This window comes from Cyanistes caeruleus, chromosome 1 (assembly GCF_971803275.1).
Source record: "Cyanistes caeruleus chromosome 1, bCyaCae1.hap1.1, whole genome shotgun sequence".
Classification (NCBI taxonomy): domain Eukaryota; kingdom Metazoa; phylum Chordata; class Aves; order Passeriformes; family Paridae; genus Cyanistes; species Cyanistes caeruleus.
The window spans coordinates 132,680,699-132,697,467 of NC_141701.1; the positions used below are offsets into that span (position 1 = coordinate 132,680,699).

At 37.7% G+C, this 16,769-nt stretch overlaps 1 protein-coding gene across 1 annotated transcript in view; it reads left to right on the forward strand.

Moving 5' to 3' along the window:
* The first annotated feature begins 282 nt into the window (after positions 1–282).
* LOC111924162 (macrophage mannose receptor 1-like) overlaps positions 283–16,769 on the forward strand; it is a 32,028-nt gene continuing 15,541 nt past the window's right edge. Inside the window, exons 1-18 of the mRNA XM_023920250.2 lie at positions 283–509; positions 2,319–2,717; positions 4,024–4,197; positions 5,082–5,246; positions 5,539–5,655; positions 5,883–6,026; positions 7,423–7,605; positions 7,789–7,943; positions 8,855–8,968; positions 9,673–9,788; positions 10,585–10,733; positions 11,159–11,361; positions 11,743–11,864; positions 12,609–12,696; positions 13,386–13,530; positions 14,001–14,036; positions 14,126–14,295; positions 15,148–15,215. Of these exons, the coding sequence (XP_023776018.2) occupies positions 443–509; positions 2,319–2,717; positions 4,024–4,197; positions 5,082–5,246; positions 5,539–5,655; positions 5,883–6,026; positions 7,423–7,605; positions 7,789–7,943; positions 8,855–8,968; positions 9,673–9,788; positions 10,585–10,733; positions 11,159–11,361; positions 11,743–11,864; positions 12,609–12,696; positions 13,386–13,530; positions 14,001–14,036; positions 14,126–14,295; positions 15,148–15,215 (2,615 nt within the window). The 5' untranslated portion in view covers positions 283–442. The remainder of the gene's footprint in view (positions 510–2,318; positions 2,718–4,023; positions 4,198–5,081; positions 5,247–5,538; positions 5,656–5,882; positions 6,027–7,422; positions 7,606–7,788; positions 7,944–8,854; positions 8,969–9,672; positions 9,789–10,584; positions 10,734–11,158; positions 11,362–11,742; positions 11,865–12,608; positions 12,697–13,385; positions 13,531–14,000; positions 14,037–14,125; positions 14,296–15,147; positions 15,216–16,769) is intronic.

Genomic DNA, 16,769 nt, shown 5'->3' on the forward strand with positions numbered 1-16,769 from the left:
CAGATTTTTCACAATATTGCACTGCACTCTGGCTTTTTTCATCATGTATTGATACAGACAAATCTTTCTCTTTTTTACTTCTTTCATTTATTTCTTCATGTGAATCAGTAATCTCACCTTTAGGTAAAATGAATGATTCTGAGTTATGTCTTAAAAATCCACACTAAAATATTACCTGTTAGATCTTAGATTTCCATGGCAATACTTTATACAGTAGAAAAACTAGCTTAGAAAGCAAAGTTTACTCATTAAAGTATTATTTCAAAATTACTCATGTGACATGACACAGTTCCTTATTTGAAGCTCAGAACTTCCCTGTATCTGTTGGGTCTTAAAAAGGGTTTGTTAATCCACTTCAGTGCAGTGGGGTTTTCTTGCAAGGCACTGATTTGGTCTTTAGGATCAATACGAGGTGAAGGAGGAAAGGAGTGAAATATTTGCCATGTCTCTCTACATGTCTCTCTCCCTGATTTTTCTTCTCTCCATTAGTACAACTCTTCAAATGTCTGGTAAGTCTTTGTCCTCTGCTGAGTGTGGAGGTTTTCAAGTTCTTTAGCATGAGTTCTAGTTACCTCCCTTAGTGGGCAGTGAATTTAGATCTAGTCACAGCATATAATTTGAATATGTTTTGTTCAGCTCTGAAGTTTGGTGGTATCTGCATAGGCATTCTCTCTCCTTAACCCAGGTTTCAATGTGGTATAAGGGTTAAATGAATATGCCAACAGATGTGGCCATAACCTTGGTGGTGCTGGCTCTTGAGATAGTTGAATGCAGGCAAAAGCTGATTTCACTTTACTCCATCGGAGGCTGGAATAGCTCAATACAGAGCAGTGAACTCTCAGCACGCACGGAACTGATGTGGGCTTTGAGTTTCTTGGCAGCTCATATCGGACCATAGCACGCTGATCAGTGCATATTGAAAACTTGTTTCCAAGCTGAAACCTTTAGGAAGGACATTAAAATCCTCCTTGTCCATTAAATTTCACTCCCTCCTACTGCTGAGAGGAAAAAAAAATGACACTGTGTCTTTTCCACCGCAAGTTCTCAGCTGGAAAACTCTGGAAGTCCAGTACTATTGCTTGAATGGCAATGCACCAATAAGGACCAGCCAATGCAGCAATAAGGATCTAATCCATCCACAATTTCTTCTGTGCATGCTTTTGGGTGAGACCAAGCTAGCTCTAGCCTAGGGTTAGCTAGCTAACCTTCCCCAGAACCACTGCAGCCGGAGAGCTCTGTCACAGACAATGCTATCTGGCTTGTTCTGGTTTATAGCTCCTCAGAACAACACCACCAATAATGGCTGTTCAACCACTCCCTGCCAGCTTTGGGATGGGAGGGTTATGAGGGCCCAGTTCAGTATTCTGGCCTTGGCAAGAAATCTTGGGTTAAACTCAATGGCATTGCTGAGTGAGTTGGGTGATGTTGCCTGTCACCTAGAAGGGAGAGAAGGAATGCAAGCTGAGCTGCAAAAAGAGTGAAGATTTGGAGCAGGCTTTTTGTTGAAGCTGTTGTTAAGAAACAAAACCCTGATATCTAGTGTCTCACATTTCTATTTTACCGATGTGGTTATTAATAGCTCTTAGGATATTGACTTAGTTCAACTGTGCTTGGAACTGATGATGCTGCAAGTTGTGGCTTCCCTCCTGAGAAACCTACAAATAAAACTCTGTGAAGAAATGACTTTTTGCACAGCTGCTAAAAAATTTCCAAAATAATTAACCTAAAATGAAAAATACACCACTTTCTTGGTGAGATGAAAACCACGATGTTGTTCTGGGCCAAATATAAAAATCATTTGAGTATGTGAACGATTTTTAATAGCTCTAAAGCAAAAAAGTAATTTTTACTTGCAGAATTAAAGCCCATTTAAATATGATTTGGTGGAACTTTAAAGAAATGATGAAATGTAATGAAGGTCATTTTTGACATGCATTTTGAGACCACTGTGGTTTCAGGAGGCATATGAAGTAAAGACATTTCTCTTGAAAGAGATGTATTTTCATCCTTTCTGGTTTTTTTCACTTTAAGAATATTTTCGTAGATACCCTCCATACTAATTAATTAAGTCAGTCCAATGACTAAGTTCCCTTGATTCCTTTCTCTATGAACTATATATGCTATTTTGTGGTTTGTTTTTTTTGGTTTTTTTTTTTGTTTTGTTTTGGTTTGGTTTGGTTTTTGTTGGTTGGTTTTTTTTTGCTTTGGTTTTGGGTTTTTGGGTTTTTTTTGGTAGCAGACTGTCATATAGCAACTAACTGGCTTTATCTCCTAAGAAACCTCTCCTCAAATGTTTGCATTATCATTGTATTTTATAGGTAGGGGAATATTTTCAATCTATAATGAAGACAACAAGCTCTGTGCCCAAGCTCAGAACTCTAGCTCAGTGATAACTACCACTTGTGATGAACATGATGAATTTCAGAAGTTCAGGTGGGTCTCTCCCACGCAGCTGCTGAGCATGGCACTCAAGCTGTGCCTGGGAGTGCTTGCCAAGGACGACGAGGCTGCCGTCACATTGGAATCCTGCAACAGGACAAATGAACTCCAGTGGTGGGAATGTAGAAATGAGACACTTGCAACCCATGGCAAGGATTTATTTCTGAGCTATGGCAAGGGGAAGGGGAAGAAAATCAGGCTGTCCAAAGTATCCAGCAAAGGGAGCAGGTGGAGAATCCATGGAAGTGCAGCCAGTGTGTGCTCTCAGCGCTATGAGGGTGAGTACTGAGATTCCATCTCTAGCTCTTGGTGACTTGACTGCTGCTACCTGCAAAGCCTGCTTGAGAGTCAGCAACCATTTTCTTAGAGTGACATCAACAGAGAGCTAATTATAAATAGGGTGTAGAAATGAAAAGTGAATATATCTGTATACTTTTCAGCAAATACAGCTGTATACATTTTTGCATAACTTGTAAAACCCAATTCTTTTAAGTGATAGAATAAAATGACAAAGATGCATGATGTACACATAAAAATGGGAATTCTGTTTGTACAACAACAGCAAAAGAAATCTATGACTGTTTTAAAACATGTCTGGTCAATTTGTAGAAGGGATGTTTGTGTTATATTGAGTTTTTATTATTGATTTTATTTGGTTTGACCACTAATAATCTCTAAGAACTGAATTGCTAATTTAGGTAGGTGGAACCCACCTTTAACATTATTTACCTAGTGTTTCCCAGGCCTAGTAAAACAAAAAGTAGAAAAAAGCAAAAGGAAAAATGGTGCATAATGGTTTAGATGGAATGTTTTATCATCCTGGAAAAGGACCCCTAGAAAGTATAATCTTTTCCTACAATTTTATAGCTCTTGAGCTATGTAGAGGAGGCATTCAGAATCAAGTAATCAATCTCTTTTCTGTTGTGACACTGGTATGTTGGGAATTTAACAGTAGAATAAATTTTTGTTATATACTACAGCTGTTGCACAGGAATGAAGTTGTTATAATTTTGTACAGACAGCAGCAAATGAGAATGGAGGGTGATGGAAGGGTCACTTCCTAGCAGAGTCCTTGCAAATTTAAGATATAGCTTCCTCTCATGAAGACTAATAAAGATATTTTGATACCTCCTTTCCAAGTTTTTTCAACCATGCAGGGGAAAAAAACCAAAGAGAATTAATTCCTTACCTAAGGACAGAAGTATGTATGCCATGGGAAAAGCTGAGTCATGGGGACCTCTGACACAGGAGTCCAGAAAGCAATGGCATGACAAAGTTAAACAGAAATTAGTTTGAGGCCCAGTTAAGTGCTTGAGAGTCTTAGTTCTGAATATGTTTCATATAATATATATATGAATCATATATATTATGATATAATCATATATATTATCATATAATCAAGTATAGTCATACCTGACTGGCACAACAGCCTTTTAGAGTTTCAGGGTAACAAAGTACTGGTGTGTTGAGCCTGGCATGACTCAGCTTTGTCACCAGAAAACTGGCTATGAGTGTCACTGTGGTGACTCTCTGATGGCAGCTCAGATGTTGATGCTGAGTATTGCTCTCTGCTTTTCTCCATAGATATCTATACACTGGGAGGAAATGCCTTTGGTGCACCCTGTGTGTTCCCTTTTAAGCACATGGGGAAATGGTATGCTGAATGCATCCCTCGGAGGGATGATGCAACCTCTCTCTGGTGTGCAACTTCTTCAGATTTTGACAAAGACCAGTTGTTTGGAAACTGCCCACTAAAAGGTAATTTGGTTATAAAAATCTCAGGAAAGCTGTTAAGCAAAAGTGTCATCCACTGTCATGGTCAAAATATTCTTGGGATCTGGAAGTAGAACTGAAGACCAAGCGGAATTCTGGCTCTCCTAATTCGCTGGTGAGCTATGCAACAAGGAGATGAGGCATCTGCTCTTCACTCTCTCTGCCCCACAGTGTCCCCAAGACTGGCGCTTACAGGGAGTAATCTGAGGGTTGTGACTGGGACTGATGGATTAAGGAAGAGGAAACCCCTAGGACTGGGTTTCAAGACATAATAAAGTGCAGTGGATGAGGAAGGTGAGATGTATCAGGAGACTGTGGTGCATTATAGGATGGAGGAGAGAGCAGGAGGGCTCTAGTGAAGGGAAGGGTGCAGGTCACAGGCAGTGACCTTCACCTGCCTTCCATGATCCAGTACTTCTATGCACAAATTCCCTGCCCCTTCATCCCCACTTCACATGTGATTGTGTGGAAATGGTCATTTCTGTTCTATTGGGTGGTCTGGAAGAGCATAAGAGGGATCTGAATGTAAGAAATGGGTGTGGAGACCAAAACTTCTACATGGTGAAGAGAGACGTATTGTAGAAGTAGAATATATCAGTGAGTGGACTGAAATGTGAGAGAAGTAGATGAGTTACATAATAAAAATATAAAGGGTCAATGTAGAAAAATAGATTTGTAAGGATAAATAATTCCTTATGCGATTGAAATATTTTTAATACTGAATGGACAAAGTATATTAATGTGAAGCAAAAAGTATGTAAAAACTATCAAATGACACAGTTATATAGTTTTAGTCTGCAACAAAGATTGTATTTTCTGGGTTAATAAACATGATTATTATTTGAAATTTCTGGTATCATCTTTTATAGACATCACCCACAATAAACTTTGGAAAACAAATCCTGTGACAGAAACACGGTATCAGATAAACTCAGAGTCACTTTTGACATGGCACCAAGCAAGAAAAAGCTGCCAGCAGCAGGATGCAGAATTATTAAGTATAACAGACCTTCGTGAAGAAATGTATTTATTAGGTAAAGTAAAAATACCATAAATATATATTAAAAACATAATGTACTGTTTAAAATGTAAGTCAGATCCAAGGCTTATACATGGATACTTATATTTATCTCATAAAAATAGGTCTCAGTGACATTCTTAAGAGTTGTCCCTTTCTCACAAAAACCCATATTAAAATACTGGAAATAATCTAATTTACACTAAAAAAAAGATATCTCTTATACTTTAAAATATTATTTCCAATTTTATTTAATAACTTTAAAAAAATTGGAGGCATTTAATAACCTGTTTACTTTGGCCATTTAGGGCTCACTAGTGACCTAGGCATCAATGCAAAACTCTGGATTGGTCTCTACAATACACTTGACAGTGGCTGGAAGTGGACTGGAGGAAGTCCTTTCAGATACCTCAACTGGGCTCCAGGTAAGTGCACTTTTCTTAAATGATGATCAACATCTGGGCCAAAATTTCCTCTCCTTCTCTCTCCTCCCCATCACAGTGATGCTCCCTTTTCACACCTCTTGGGATTTATCACTCTAAAGAATAATACCCCAGTAGCTTTTCAGCTGCAAAGGCCTTGCACATTCCCTCCTGTGAAAAGGTGAAAAGCTTCACTGTTAACAGAAGGATTCTGTTGCTGTTTTTTAAAGGAAATCCCTCTGTGGAATCTGGAAAAATATGTGGGACCTTCCAAGGTAGGAATGGAAAATGGGAAAACCAGCTGTGTGACCGGAAACTGGGATATATCTGCCAAAAGAAAAACATCTCCTTGGATTCTTCCACCATTGCCTCAGGTACACTGGTCAAAAGCTAAGGCTAATTTTACAGTCAGTGAGAAATATTGTGAAATGTTATACAATATACATATATGAAATATATTTTGATATATTTCATATATGAAAAAGGCAATATATTGTCAATAAAAAGGCTTACACTTGTTGACCTGGGTCAGATACTGAGAAGATTTTAATTTTCTGGCTCATTTTAAAGATGATGTCTAAATGTTGTTCATTGTTTGGAAAAGAGCCCAGGGTACCAAAGAAGGCAGAATTAGGTGTTTAGCCATGTTATCCAGACCATGAAATACTGATAAATATCCTCTGCTCTGGTATATACTCTAAACCTATGTCCTGCTAAAAGATGTGAGCCGGAGTTCATGCTCCCCTGCTCTCTGTGACTCTTTTTGTTCTATTCTGAAAGGAAAAAATCAGACTGTGTATCTGGAACCTTCCCCCTGTTGAATTCCCTTTTTACTTGAGGCAGACTAGGTCTTAGCTACGTGAGGAAATAGGTGTGCAGTTGCTTAACTGGGAATTCCCAACATGCAACTAACATTACAGTACCTCTCTCCCCTAATATATATGGGTATATAAGATTATATAGCTCGGGATGCACGACACATGCATATCCTGTACTTTCTGGATGTATCCAGGCAGTTCACTTGGAAAGGTTTCTGACCCTGCTAACTTTCAAACCACATCTGGATGTTGCTTAGGGGAATGCAATTTGCCTGGGTCCAAGCCATGTCCAGGGAGCATCAGACAAAGCAGTTGACCACACATGAATTCTGGGCACACATCCTTCCCTCTTCAGTTTGCTTTGTGAGTGCCGAGGATGGGAACTTTCCAAGCAATGGAAGGTGGGCTGGCCATAGTGAATTTATACCAAGAAATTAGTGTTGAACAAAGCATTTGGCGTTTCTGCGCACCTAAAATTTCTGGTATAACATTTCTGATATAATGTGGTTGTGTCTGGACTCTCTGATACATGATTTGGGCTGTTCAGGAACTCCAACTGGCTCCTGAGCACCTGGAGTTTCCAGAGAAAAAATATAAAGAGCTGCAAAATTCACCAAGACAGAGTCCCTGAGTAGGAAAAGAGGCCCTTTTCTGTAAAACATGGCTGTACCCAGAGCCTCACTGAGAGGGATTTAATGTGGACTTGTGCCCTGTACATTTGCATGCCAAATTACTCAGTGTTTACTTAATCCTGTAAAATAGTTTTTTGGGATCTCCAAGCACAAATAGGAGGGAAAATTTGTTTTTTAACCTTAGCACCCTCAGACTTTGACTTCTCTCCTCTTCCAGTATGTGCCCCAATATCTCAAATTCATATCAACACAGTCAATTTTCTTTTTGATGTAAATAAAACACTGAATAGAACTTCTCATTAATGATGTAATTTTTTTAGGTGATTCAAAGCATTTTAAATGCCCCAGGGAATGGGTGCCCTATGCAGGTCATTGCTACAGAATTTATAGAACACCAAAAATATGGAAAGAAGCACAGTCTTCCTGTAGAAAAGAAGATGGAGAGCTGGCGAGCATTCATAACATCGAAGAGTACAGTTTTACGGTGTCACAGCTCGGGTACAGTGAGTATTCCTGAAGATCATTTCTTTTTTAATCTGGGATTATAGTGTTACTATTATTCATTTAATCATTGTAATCATGGTATTTTTTTAAAAAAAAAAAGTTCTTCAGTCAAAAGTGGATGTGAGATGTAATTATTCCATTATAAGATACATCCATACCTACAATTAACTTTGTGTTCCTAGAGCCAGATGATGAGCTTTGGATTGGTCTAAATGACTTCAAGGTTCAAATGTACTTTGAATGGAGTGATGGCACACCTGTGACTTACACCAAATGGCACCATGGAGAGCCCACCCACACTTGGAATAAGGCAGATTGCATCCTGATGAAGGGACAGGTAAAAATCCCTTCCCCACTCTCTACTTTCTTCTGTCCTTTTGCCTCTTAAAATGAAAAAACTCATGATAAACATAAAATAAAATAAAATAAAATAAAATAAAATAAAATAAAATAAAATAAAATAAAATAAAATAAAATAAAATAAAATAAAATAAAATAAAATAAAATAAAATAAAAGGAATTCTAGTTTTAAAATATTTTTTAAAATTATGAACTTGGTTTAATTTAGGATATCTTAGTGTGGAGGGATACTTGAGACCAGATCTAGGAAGCTGTGTGATGCACCAGAAGCAGTGCACTGCACGGAGATTTTGTCTTCTCTGGGACAATTCCCATATGAAATTGGTTGAAATCACTCATCAGCCACAGGGAACATGACTGATCATGGAGGAATAGATTCTTGGAGCATGGAATTTCTCATTTTTTCTCTAAAACTACTAAAATATATGGATTTTAGAGTTACTTTGGAGGACCAAAACCAGATTTTATTTTGTTTTCTACTCACTATAAAAAAAAAGTGTAATGTTGTGGAACAAGACACAAGACATTTTTTCATATTTTATGTTTGGTTTATCCAGCATTTCCCTGTCATAGTCAACTGGTTATATGAACTCTCTAGTAGATGCTATGCTGCTGAGAATAGAGAGGAACCTAATGTTTCTTTCCTGCTCTCATCAGTCCCCCAATCTTTAATAGATATAACCCTCATTTTCACACCTCTGAGGAAATGTGACCCTTTACTGTGTGTATTTGGGAGTTTTGGAAAAAAAAATCAAGGCAAGGAAGAGAGCTGAAACAATCTGAGCCACAGGAAGACAGAGGGGCCCTTTCTGAGGATGGATATTCTTGTTGGATCTGAATTGTCTCTAGCTTTCACTTCTCCTTGTGGTTTCTTCTTACAATACTTAGGATGGATCTTGGGCTGACAGCGCTTGTGAAATGAAATTTGGCTACATCTGTAAAAGGAAACCCTTGGCTGAAGAACCAGGGGAAGCTGAAGTTACTTACCCAGGCTGCCAGAAAGTAAGTGTAAAACAAAAACAGCAAAAGATGACTGTGTATTGCTTTCACTCCCATGATAATAACTATGCTAGAAGTAAATTATTTTGGCTGTTCTTGGAGGAGCCTAGAAACTGGTAATTTCATATGCGTTTGATACTTCTTAGACTGATAGGGAAACTTTAACTTAAATGTAGATTGACTTTTTTTTTTCATTCATTACAAGTGTACTTCACTCAGCTCTCTCCTACTGCAGAACTGGTCCCTGCACCCATATTAGCCACTCTGCAGAGCAATCTTTTCAGGGTGTAACCCATATGTCAAGGGTTGCACGCCTCCTCAGTTCTATCAATCTGCCACAGGAATCAGGAGTATTTGAGCTGACTATTTTGCAGGCTGTGAAGCCTTGCAACAGCTACTTATGCAATGAGAAGGCAGAGCAAGCTTTACACAGGGAGCTGCAAAGTGGTGTGACTGTGCCTGCCAGCCCCAAGGCATAACCATGGCTCACTGTTTGCAAAGACCCCTGTATCAAGGGGTGTGTCCTGTATCAAGGGACAAGACACAGAGTTATGGTCACAAAGGCTATGTCTCATTATCCTCTTGGTTCCTTTCATGGCCTTTGAGATCAGTTTTGACTTGGGTGTGGTACTAGTGTGGCTTTTGGAAGTGCACAAAGCCGTACAATCTGACAGCCTCTCCGCACATCTCTGCTTCTTCACCGACAGGGCTGGATGAAGCATGGCTTTTATTGTTACTCCTTGGTGCAGTTGCCAACAACTTTTTCAGATGCAAAAAAAGTTTGTGAAGAAAACAAAGGTTACCTGGCTACTGTAAGAGACAGGTATGGAAACGTAATTCTTGTCCCCTAATACGTGCAACAAGGATGGAAGTGTTAAAAAGAAATTTCTTCTTACTTAGCAGTTATTCATAATGGGTATCTAGTGCAACACCACTCTTTCCCAGGAAAACTTAAGGCAGAGCTGATGAAGTATTGCATAATACATCAGGGGCTTTTAGATCATCAGTACAAACACTCAGAATATTGCTACTACACACTTGCACTATTGTTGCCTCTGGGAATTAAAAAACTGGGTCACCTGCACAGCAACCCCAGATTGACAGATTGTTTTAAAATTTTTGAACTAAAAATAAACAGATAAACATGGAACTCTTTATTTCTTTTGGATTCAAACTTTTCAGTCTTTTATTTATTTCTTTGCAACAGCCAGATCTGGAAGAATTTTAAAATAATAGTAATATTTTTTCCCCACAGTAACAATATTTAACGATCTAGACCTTATCAAAATGCTCAGTAAAACACCATAGCTCTTATTTATATGGAATGAGAAATACATACACATTAACTTAAGTATTATTTGGCTTGTGTTCATTGCATGGTATAAAAAGTAAATAGAATCATCCTAAATTCTAGACATAATTTACATTAGCAAAATGCAACAGAAAAGTTTCTTTGTATGATAATTAGAGATATAGAAGTAAGATAATTACCCTTGCTTCATTTCATACATATTGACAAATCACCTTAACTTTACCAGATTTGCTAACATGAACTTTTTGAAGAAATGAACAAATTCTGGTAAAATGTGGTACAACAGTTTGGTGCTTACTCTTCACAGATATGAACAAGCTTTTCTGACCTCCATAACTGGATTCAAACCAGAAAAATACTTCTGGATTGGTCTTTCAGATGTGGAAGAAGAGGGGACATTCAGGTGGGCCAATGGAGATCCTGTCACCTTCACTCACTGGAATGTGGGAATGCCTGGTGAGTTCCATGGAGGTCATTGAGTTCCTGCCCTGGGGAGTGACAAAGTGAGGGTTTGAAAGCTGTAAAGTGGTTTAGAAACACTTCTGACATAAAGCAGCAGAAAGGATAATGCTACTGTCTATTTGTGCTAAAGGGGTGGATCAGGGATTGTGGTAACTCCTTCTAGAAGATCACTTGGGACTGCAAGAATATTGGTATCATTAGCTTTTTGTTTGATGGGTTTTTTTAAGTAACTCCTAGCATGAAGTAAAAGGATCTTACATTAAAAAAATCTTTTAATGATTTAATAGACATGCATATGAGATATTGTGAGCTACTGGTATCCAAACACAGTGGGAACAGGTAGGTTGCTCTAAAATAAGCAGCAGATGTTTTGAGAAGAAGTAGTCATTAATAAGATTTAACAACTTTGTTTTATGAAGGAGAGGAGTCAGGCTGTGTGGCCATGGCAACAGGAAGTTCAGCTGGATTATGGGATATTTTGAACTGTGAAGAAACAAACACTTTTCTCTGCAAGCAGCTGGTGGAGGGAGTCACCCCCCCTCCTCCTCCTCCAACAACATCCCCTCTCCTGTTTTGTCCAGAGGGATGGCAGTCTGTTTCTCAGAGCAGCTTCTGCTTCAAAGTAGGTGCTTCATTTCTGAATGCAAATGTTTGCCATGTAAATAAAAATATATTTTGTTCATGCATGGAAGGTGGATTTTACCCTGCCTACCTGGCAGACAGTCTGTGGCAACATCTCCAGCCATCCTCAGGTGGTATGGCTGGGAAATGTTGGAAACAGCTGTATGTGTATGGAACTGAAGTTTGGAGCCACAGGAACCCTGAGATAATAGGAAAAGCAATAAGCAAATTTGATAGGCAACCATGGGCTGAATGGTTGAACAATTAAATAATCAGTAACAGAGCAAGACCAAAAGATCAGAGGAAAGATAGAAGCCCATATCTGTGTTTGTAAATATCTGTAATACTGTAATAAAAAAAATTAATTGCCCACTTTCTGTAGATTTTTCAGGGAGGAAGGGAAAAAATGCAAACGTGGTTTGAAGCAAGAGATTTTTGCAGAACCATTGGAGGAGATCTTGCATGTATCCACAGTGAAGAAGAACAAAACCTGATATCTAGACTGTAAGTATCTGGAAAGTCCATCATTTAAATATAAGAGGAAAAATTTTAAAAATTGCCTGTCTGAAAGACATAAAGGATTTCTGGTGATCAGTTTCTACTTTACAAAGATGGTGTAAAAGGGGCAAAAAAAAAATTGGGTAAAAAGAGGTCAGCAAAACTTTTTCTTGACACACCTCTGGGAAGGTGGTGCCATGCACTACAGTTGCCTGAACATACACAAAATTGAAAGAATTATCATCAAAATTTGTTTTAACTGAAATTAATTCAAAGAGATAAAACAGATCTTTCTACCTCATTAGTAGCTGATCAGTAGGTAAAATATTCTTGACTAAAAGAATATTTTGTGCTCATTTCCTACCTTAAGTAAGGTGGAAAATTGGAAGACTAAGAAATGCCTGACCTATTGTGCTTGTATAAATGTTTAAACCAAGTCCATGAGTGCAAGCAGGTCTGAATTTGAATGCCTACGCTACTTAGTGGAACCAAGACATTTAAATATATTTTCATTTAACTCAGTTTTTTGTGGACTTTAGGGATTTGTGATCTTTCCATGAAGTTCTGTGTTCCACTGCTTCCTGGCATGTGCTGTGCTAGGCTGTTTTTCCTCACATGACAATTGAATGATTATTTTATATGATTGTCTCAAATTGTACTTGGAGTTTTAAGTGTGCTGATGATAATGTAATGCTTTACATTCCCCTTCTCTGTTTCATGCTGTGTCTGATTCTATTTGTAATCATTCAGAGAGAGAGGTTATATTCACTACTCTTACTGGATGGGTTTAAGTGCCTTGGACTCTGATGGTGGATTTACATGGAGTGATGGCTCACCAGTGAGTAAATAATTTGTTATTCCAGTGTTTTGACTCTTTTTTTTATATCTCTCTTGGCAGACAGGTCTCATAACTCCTATATGAAATGCAAGTGACCTTAAGTCTTTATTACCTGATTCCTCTGTAGGAATTTGTCTTAAATCTTCTGATAGTTCATAGTTATAGATAAAATTACAACATCTACAGTAAAGAAAGGTGATGGAATCTAGCTCCTGATTTAAGCAAGTCTGATTGGGTAATCTCTATATTCCCATTTGTCATTTGCTGCAAGAAATAATTTTGTTCATCTACACCAGCTCAGCTATTTTGCCCTTATCTTCAGTAGATCAAGATCTGTCAGGCCAAAGCCATATGGCAGCACCAATGGATTGTCTTGGGTTGGAACATCCGAGCAGGATAAACAACCCAGGAATCAGAGAATATATTTCTTTTTAGAGCTTGACAGGAGAACATGAGCTCTCCTGGTAACAAACGTGGCAAGGATTTCCTGGTTAATTAACATGACTTATAAACACACAGGTGAATTATTATTCTATTCAAGTGTCATGCACTTCTCCTTAAAAGGTCTGGTATTAAGAACAAGATGGACCATGAAATCAAATTAAGTACATTCCTCTTTAACAGAATGATACAAGACAATTTTTTCCTTTTAAAAGGAAAATAGTAACAAAGTTGTGTTTCCACTACAGGTAAATTTTGAAAAATGGTCACATGGAGAACCAAACAATTATGATGGGAATGAAAAATGTGGTGTGTTTACTGGCTATCTCAATATGAATTGGAATGATTTATTTTGTGAACACATGCTGGACTTTGTTTGCCAAATTAAAAAAGGTAAGATAACTAGCTGCCTTTAGAGACTTTTAGAGGTAGATAAGAATATCCTTCCCAGGTCAGATCACACTATCTGCATGTATTAGAGACAGCTGTGTCATCAGTCACAATAAAACAATTTATACATGTAATTTCACTAAAGGCAGTTGAAATAGTTGAAAACTATTAATTAATCCATGAAATACACAGGCAGGTTTGGAAAGTATGTGCAGTATGTTGAGGAAGAGAAACACAACAGCCTAAAGACGGGCATTATTTCTGTAAGCTTAACTTATCATAAGCTCTAACATGCTGTTTGCTGAATGTAGCAGGTTTTTTTCAGATACTCTGAGAAATTCTATGACAAAAATAAGCATATACTGAGTAACCCTTAAGATTATTACTTGGAATTAAAATGCTAACTACTGTATAAATATAATTGAGAGAGAGCTGAGAAACATAATATACTCAAATATTGATTTATATTGCAGGAACCTCAGTGAAACCAGAGCCCAATTCCACATTCAGTAAGTCTTGTGCTTCCAGTGAAAAAAAATTAATTAACATGTAATGAAGTTAATTTCTATTGCGGGCTAATTAATGTTTTAATTTGCAGATTATGAATATGTTGTTGGTGAAGATGACTGGGTAATGTATAAACACAAGGAATACTACTTCAGCAAAGAAGCAATGTCAATGGAAAGAGCCAGAGGCTTTTGCAAGAAGAATGGTGGTGATCTTGCTGTCATTGAGAGTGAAACTGAGAAAAATTTTCTTTGGAAATATGTAAGACATATGTTTGCTTGAAAATTGCACCATTTTGTTGTGAACTGGGGCACATTTTTTCAGCTGGTTTGTGAAATAGTGTAAAGTGGTCCCTATCATAAAAAAAAAAAAAAAATCAGTTACCTTTCATCCTTTCACTGGCTTATCTACTTACAAGTTTTATTATAATAATTATTTTAATAGCTTGATATACATAAACAAATTCTCAGCTTCCTTTCAAGAATGCTCTCAGGGTGCAACTTTCAATGACTTTGGTCTGTTTAGCTGAAAGCTGCAATTACTAATTATGCTTTTTCCTAACTCATTATTTTCACAGAATTCAATAAAAGCTCTTTGTCAAAATAGATCTCATATTTGCAGCAAAAGGTTGAAGTTAGAACATTTTCTTATAGGAAGAGAATGGTCTGGTGATGATATAATGTTTTGGAAATAGTTTCCTACTATTATTTATTAAAATAAAATTTTATTACATTCTTTCCTCCACATAACTAAGTACAAAACCCCACAATTTTCTGGCAGACTTTCAGCAAATTCCCACTGTTTTCCTAAAACTCTCAAAAATATTGCTATAAGCCTGCTTAAGAGGTCATTCTTGCCTTCTTAACATAGCACTTTTCTCCATTTCTTTTTCAGATAATTTGCTTCATTTATTTTTTCCCCTAGTTATATACTGAAAATTGGAGCAAAATTTTGCATTTTGCAGTTTGGGCACATAATTCCAGCAACTCCTCCCTGCACATTATATACTATGCAATTGTGCAACAGAAACTACAGCCTTTTTTGAACTTTTAAAAATTTTATTTGACATCTGTTTTATTACAGCTAATTAAATTGTTTGTTTGTTTGTTTTAGATTTTCTATAAAGACTGGGGGAACAACTTCTATATTGGTTTAAGTGTGAGCCTTGACAGAACATTCCGGTAAGTAAGAACAAATTAATTTTGTCAGACTTATAATGCATTCACATTTGACAGGGTTGGCTCTAGGAAACAGTCAAAATTCAATGACTGACACAATCTGTAGCAGGATTTTTTCCTCACACAAAGATTTAAAATGGAATTCTGCTCCTCAGCAAAGCACTTCTCCCATCATATTTTGACTACCTATTTCTACCTCTTTTGGTTCTTTACCCTGCTTTTGTGTTCTGAGGCTGAGACCTTGGATCATAGTAAGTGAGGCATCATCCTCTTCTTTGTCAGATGAAAGAAAAAATTAGTTGGAGGTCTCCAGCATATTCCAGATGGTACTTGCAGGCATTACTTAATGCTGAAATTATCAAAGAAAAAAGACCCTAGAAACCTGCAGTGGGAAGCATCAAAGTGTTTTTTAGAGGTGAAATATCAATACTGGAGAGCCCTTGTCTGGATTTCTAGATGGATGTCATCTCCATGTTCAGGGCAAGACAGCTTCAGGTGACTTGGAGTCATTACTCTTCTACAAATGTTTTTGGAAACAAAGTGCCCTGGAATTATCTTAAACATCCCCTGGAGCCTTGGAAGTGCTGCCGACATGTCTCCTGTGTTGTTCTTCTCTCCCACTGCATCTTTTTCTAGTACTTTATTCTGGGATTCAAAGCTTGGTCAGATGAATCTCAGCCTCCTCATTTTAATCTTTCTTCTGTTGTCACAGGTTGCCTTTGTTGGCCACAAAACATAAACCACAGAGACTCTATAGTCTCAGCTCCTGGAAATTCTGCTTTCTACATCACATTCACTGCTCAGATAATCATTGTTTTCCCAGTCCTCCCTTGTTCCCTCACTAGTTTCATTCTCTTCCCTGTTGGATGAAGGTGCCACTATTTGCTTTTTCTTGGTTTATTATGTACTGGTTTTTCCAATCTGACCCAGGAGGTGTTCAAGCAGCTAGGCATTCTGATGAATTCATAATCTGTAATCTACTTCCAAAAACATGCCAAAACTGGAAAAACATTGGATTGTCCTGGAGGTGTTATTGCCTGAATATTGTCAGTCTTGTCTGACTCATCACTCCACTTCCAGCACACTGAGGACTTTTCACTTTTTTCTTTTTGAAAATAAATTTATGAACACCAAGCTAGGAAACAATTGATGCATAACTGGAAAAAGCAAATAGGTGTATAACATTAAAGATTTCCTATGCTTAAAATGGTTCCAAGTGGTTCCTAGTATATGGTTCAAGACTCTTTCTTACCCTACAAGATCTATTACTGCTTATATTCCAGGAAATTGCTAAAATAAACTCAGGTGTCTTTCTCAGTGCTCCAGAGAAATCCAGATCCAGTGCTGCACTGGTGCACACTATCAGTGTTCAGAGACCAAGAGAAGCTGGGACCCTCCAGTCAAGATGATTTGTGCAGACCTGGTCTGAGTCAATACTGCAGGCAGTTGATATGACAGTATTTTTTACTAGTTCCAAGTGGAAGGTCTTGGCTTCCTTTGCATAGAGAACAGCATGTGCTTGTAAGCTAAGATACAGGAAACTTAAAACACAAAACT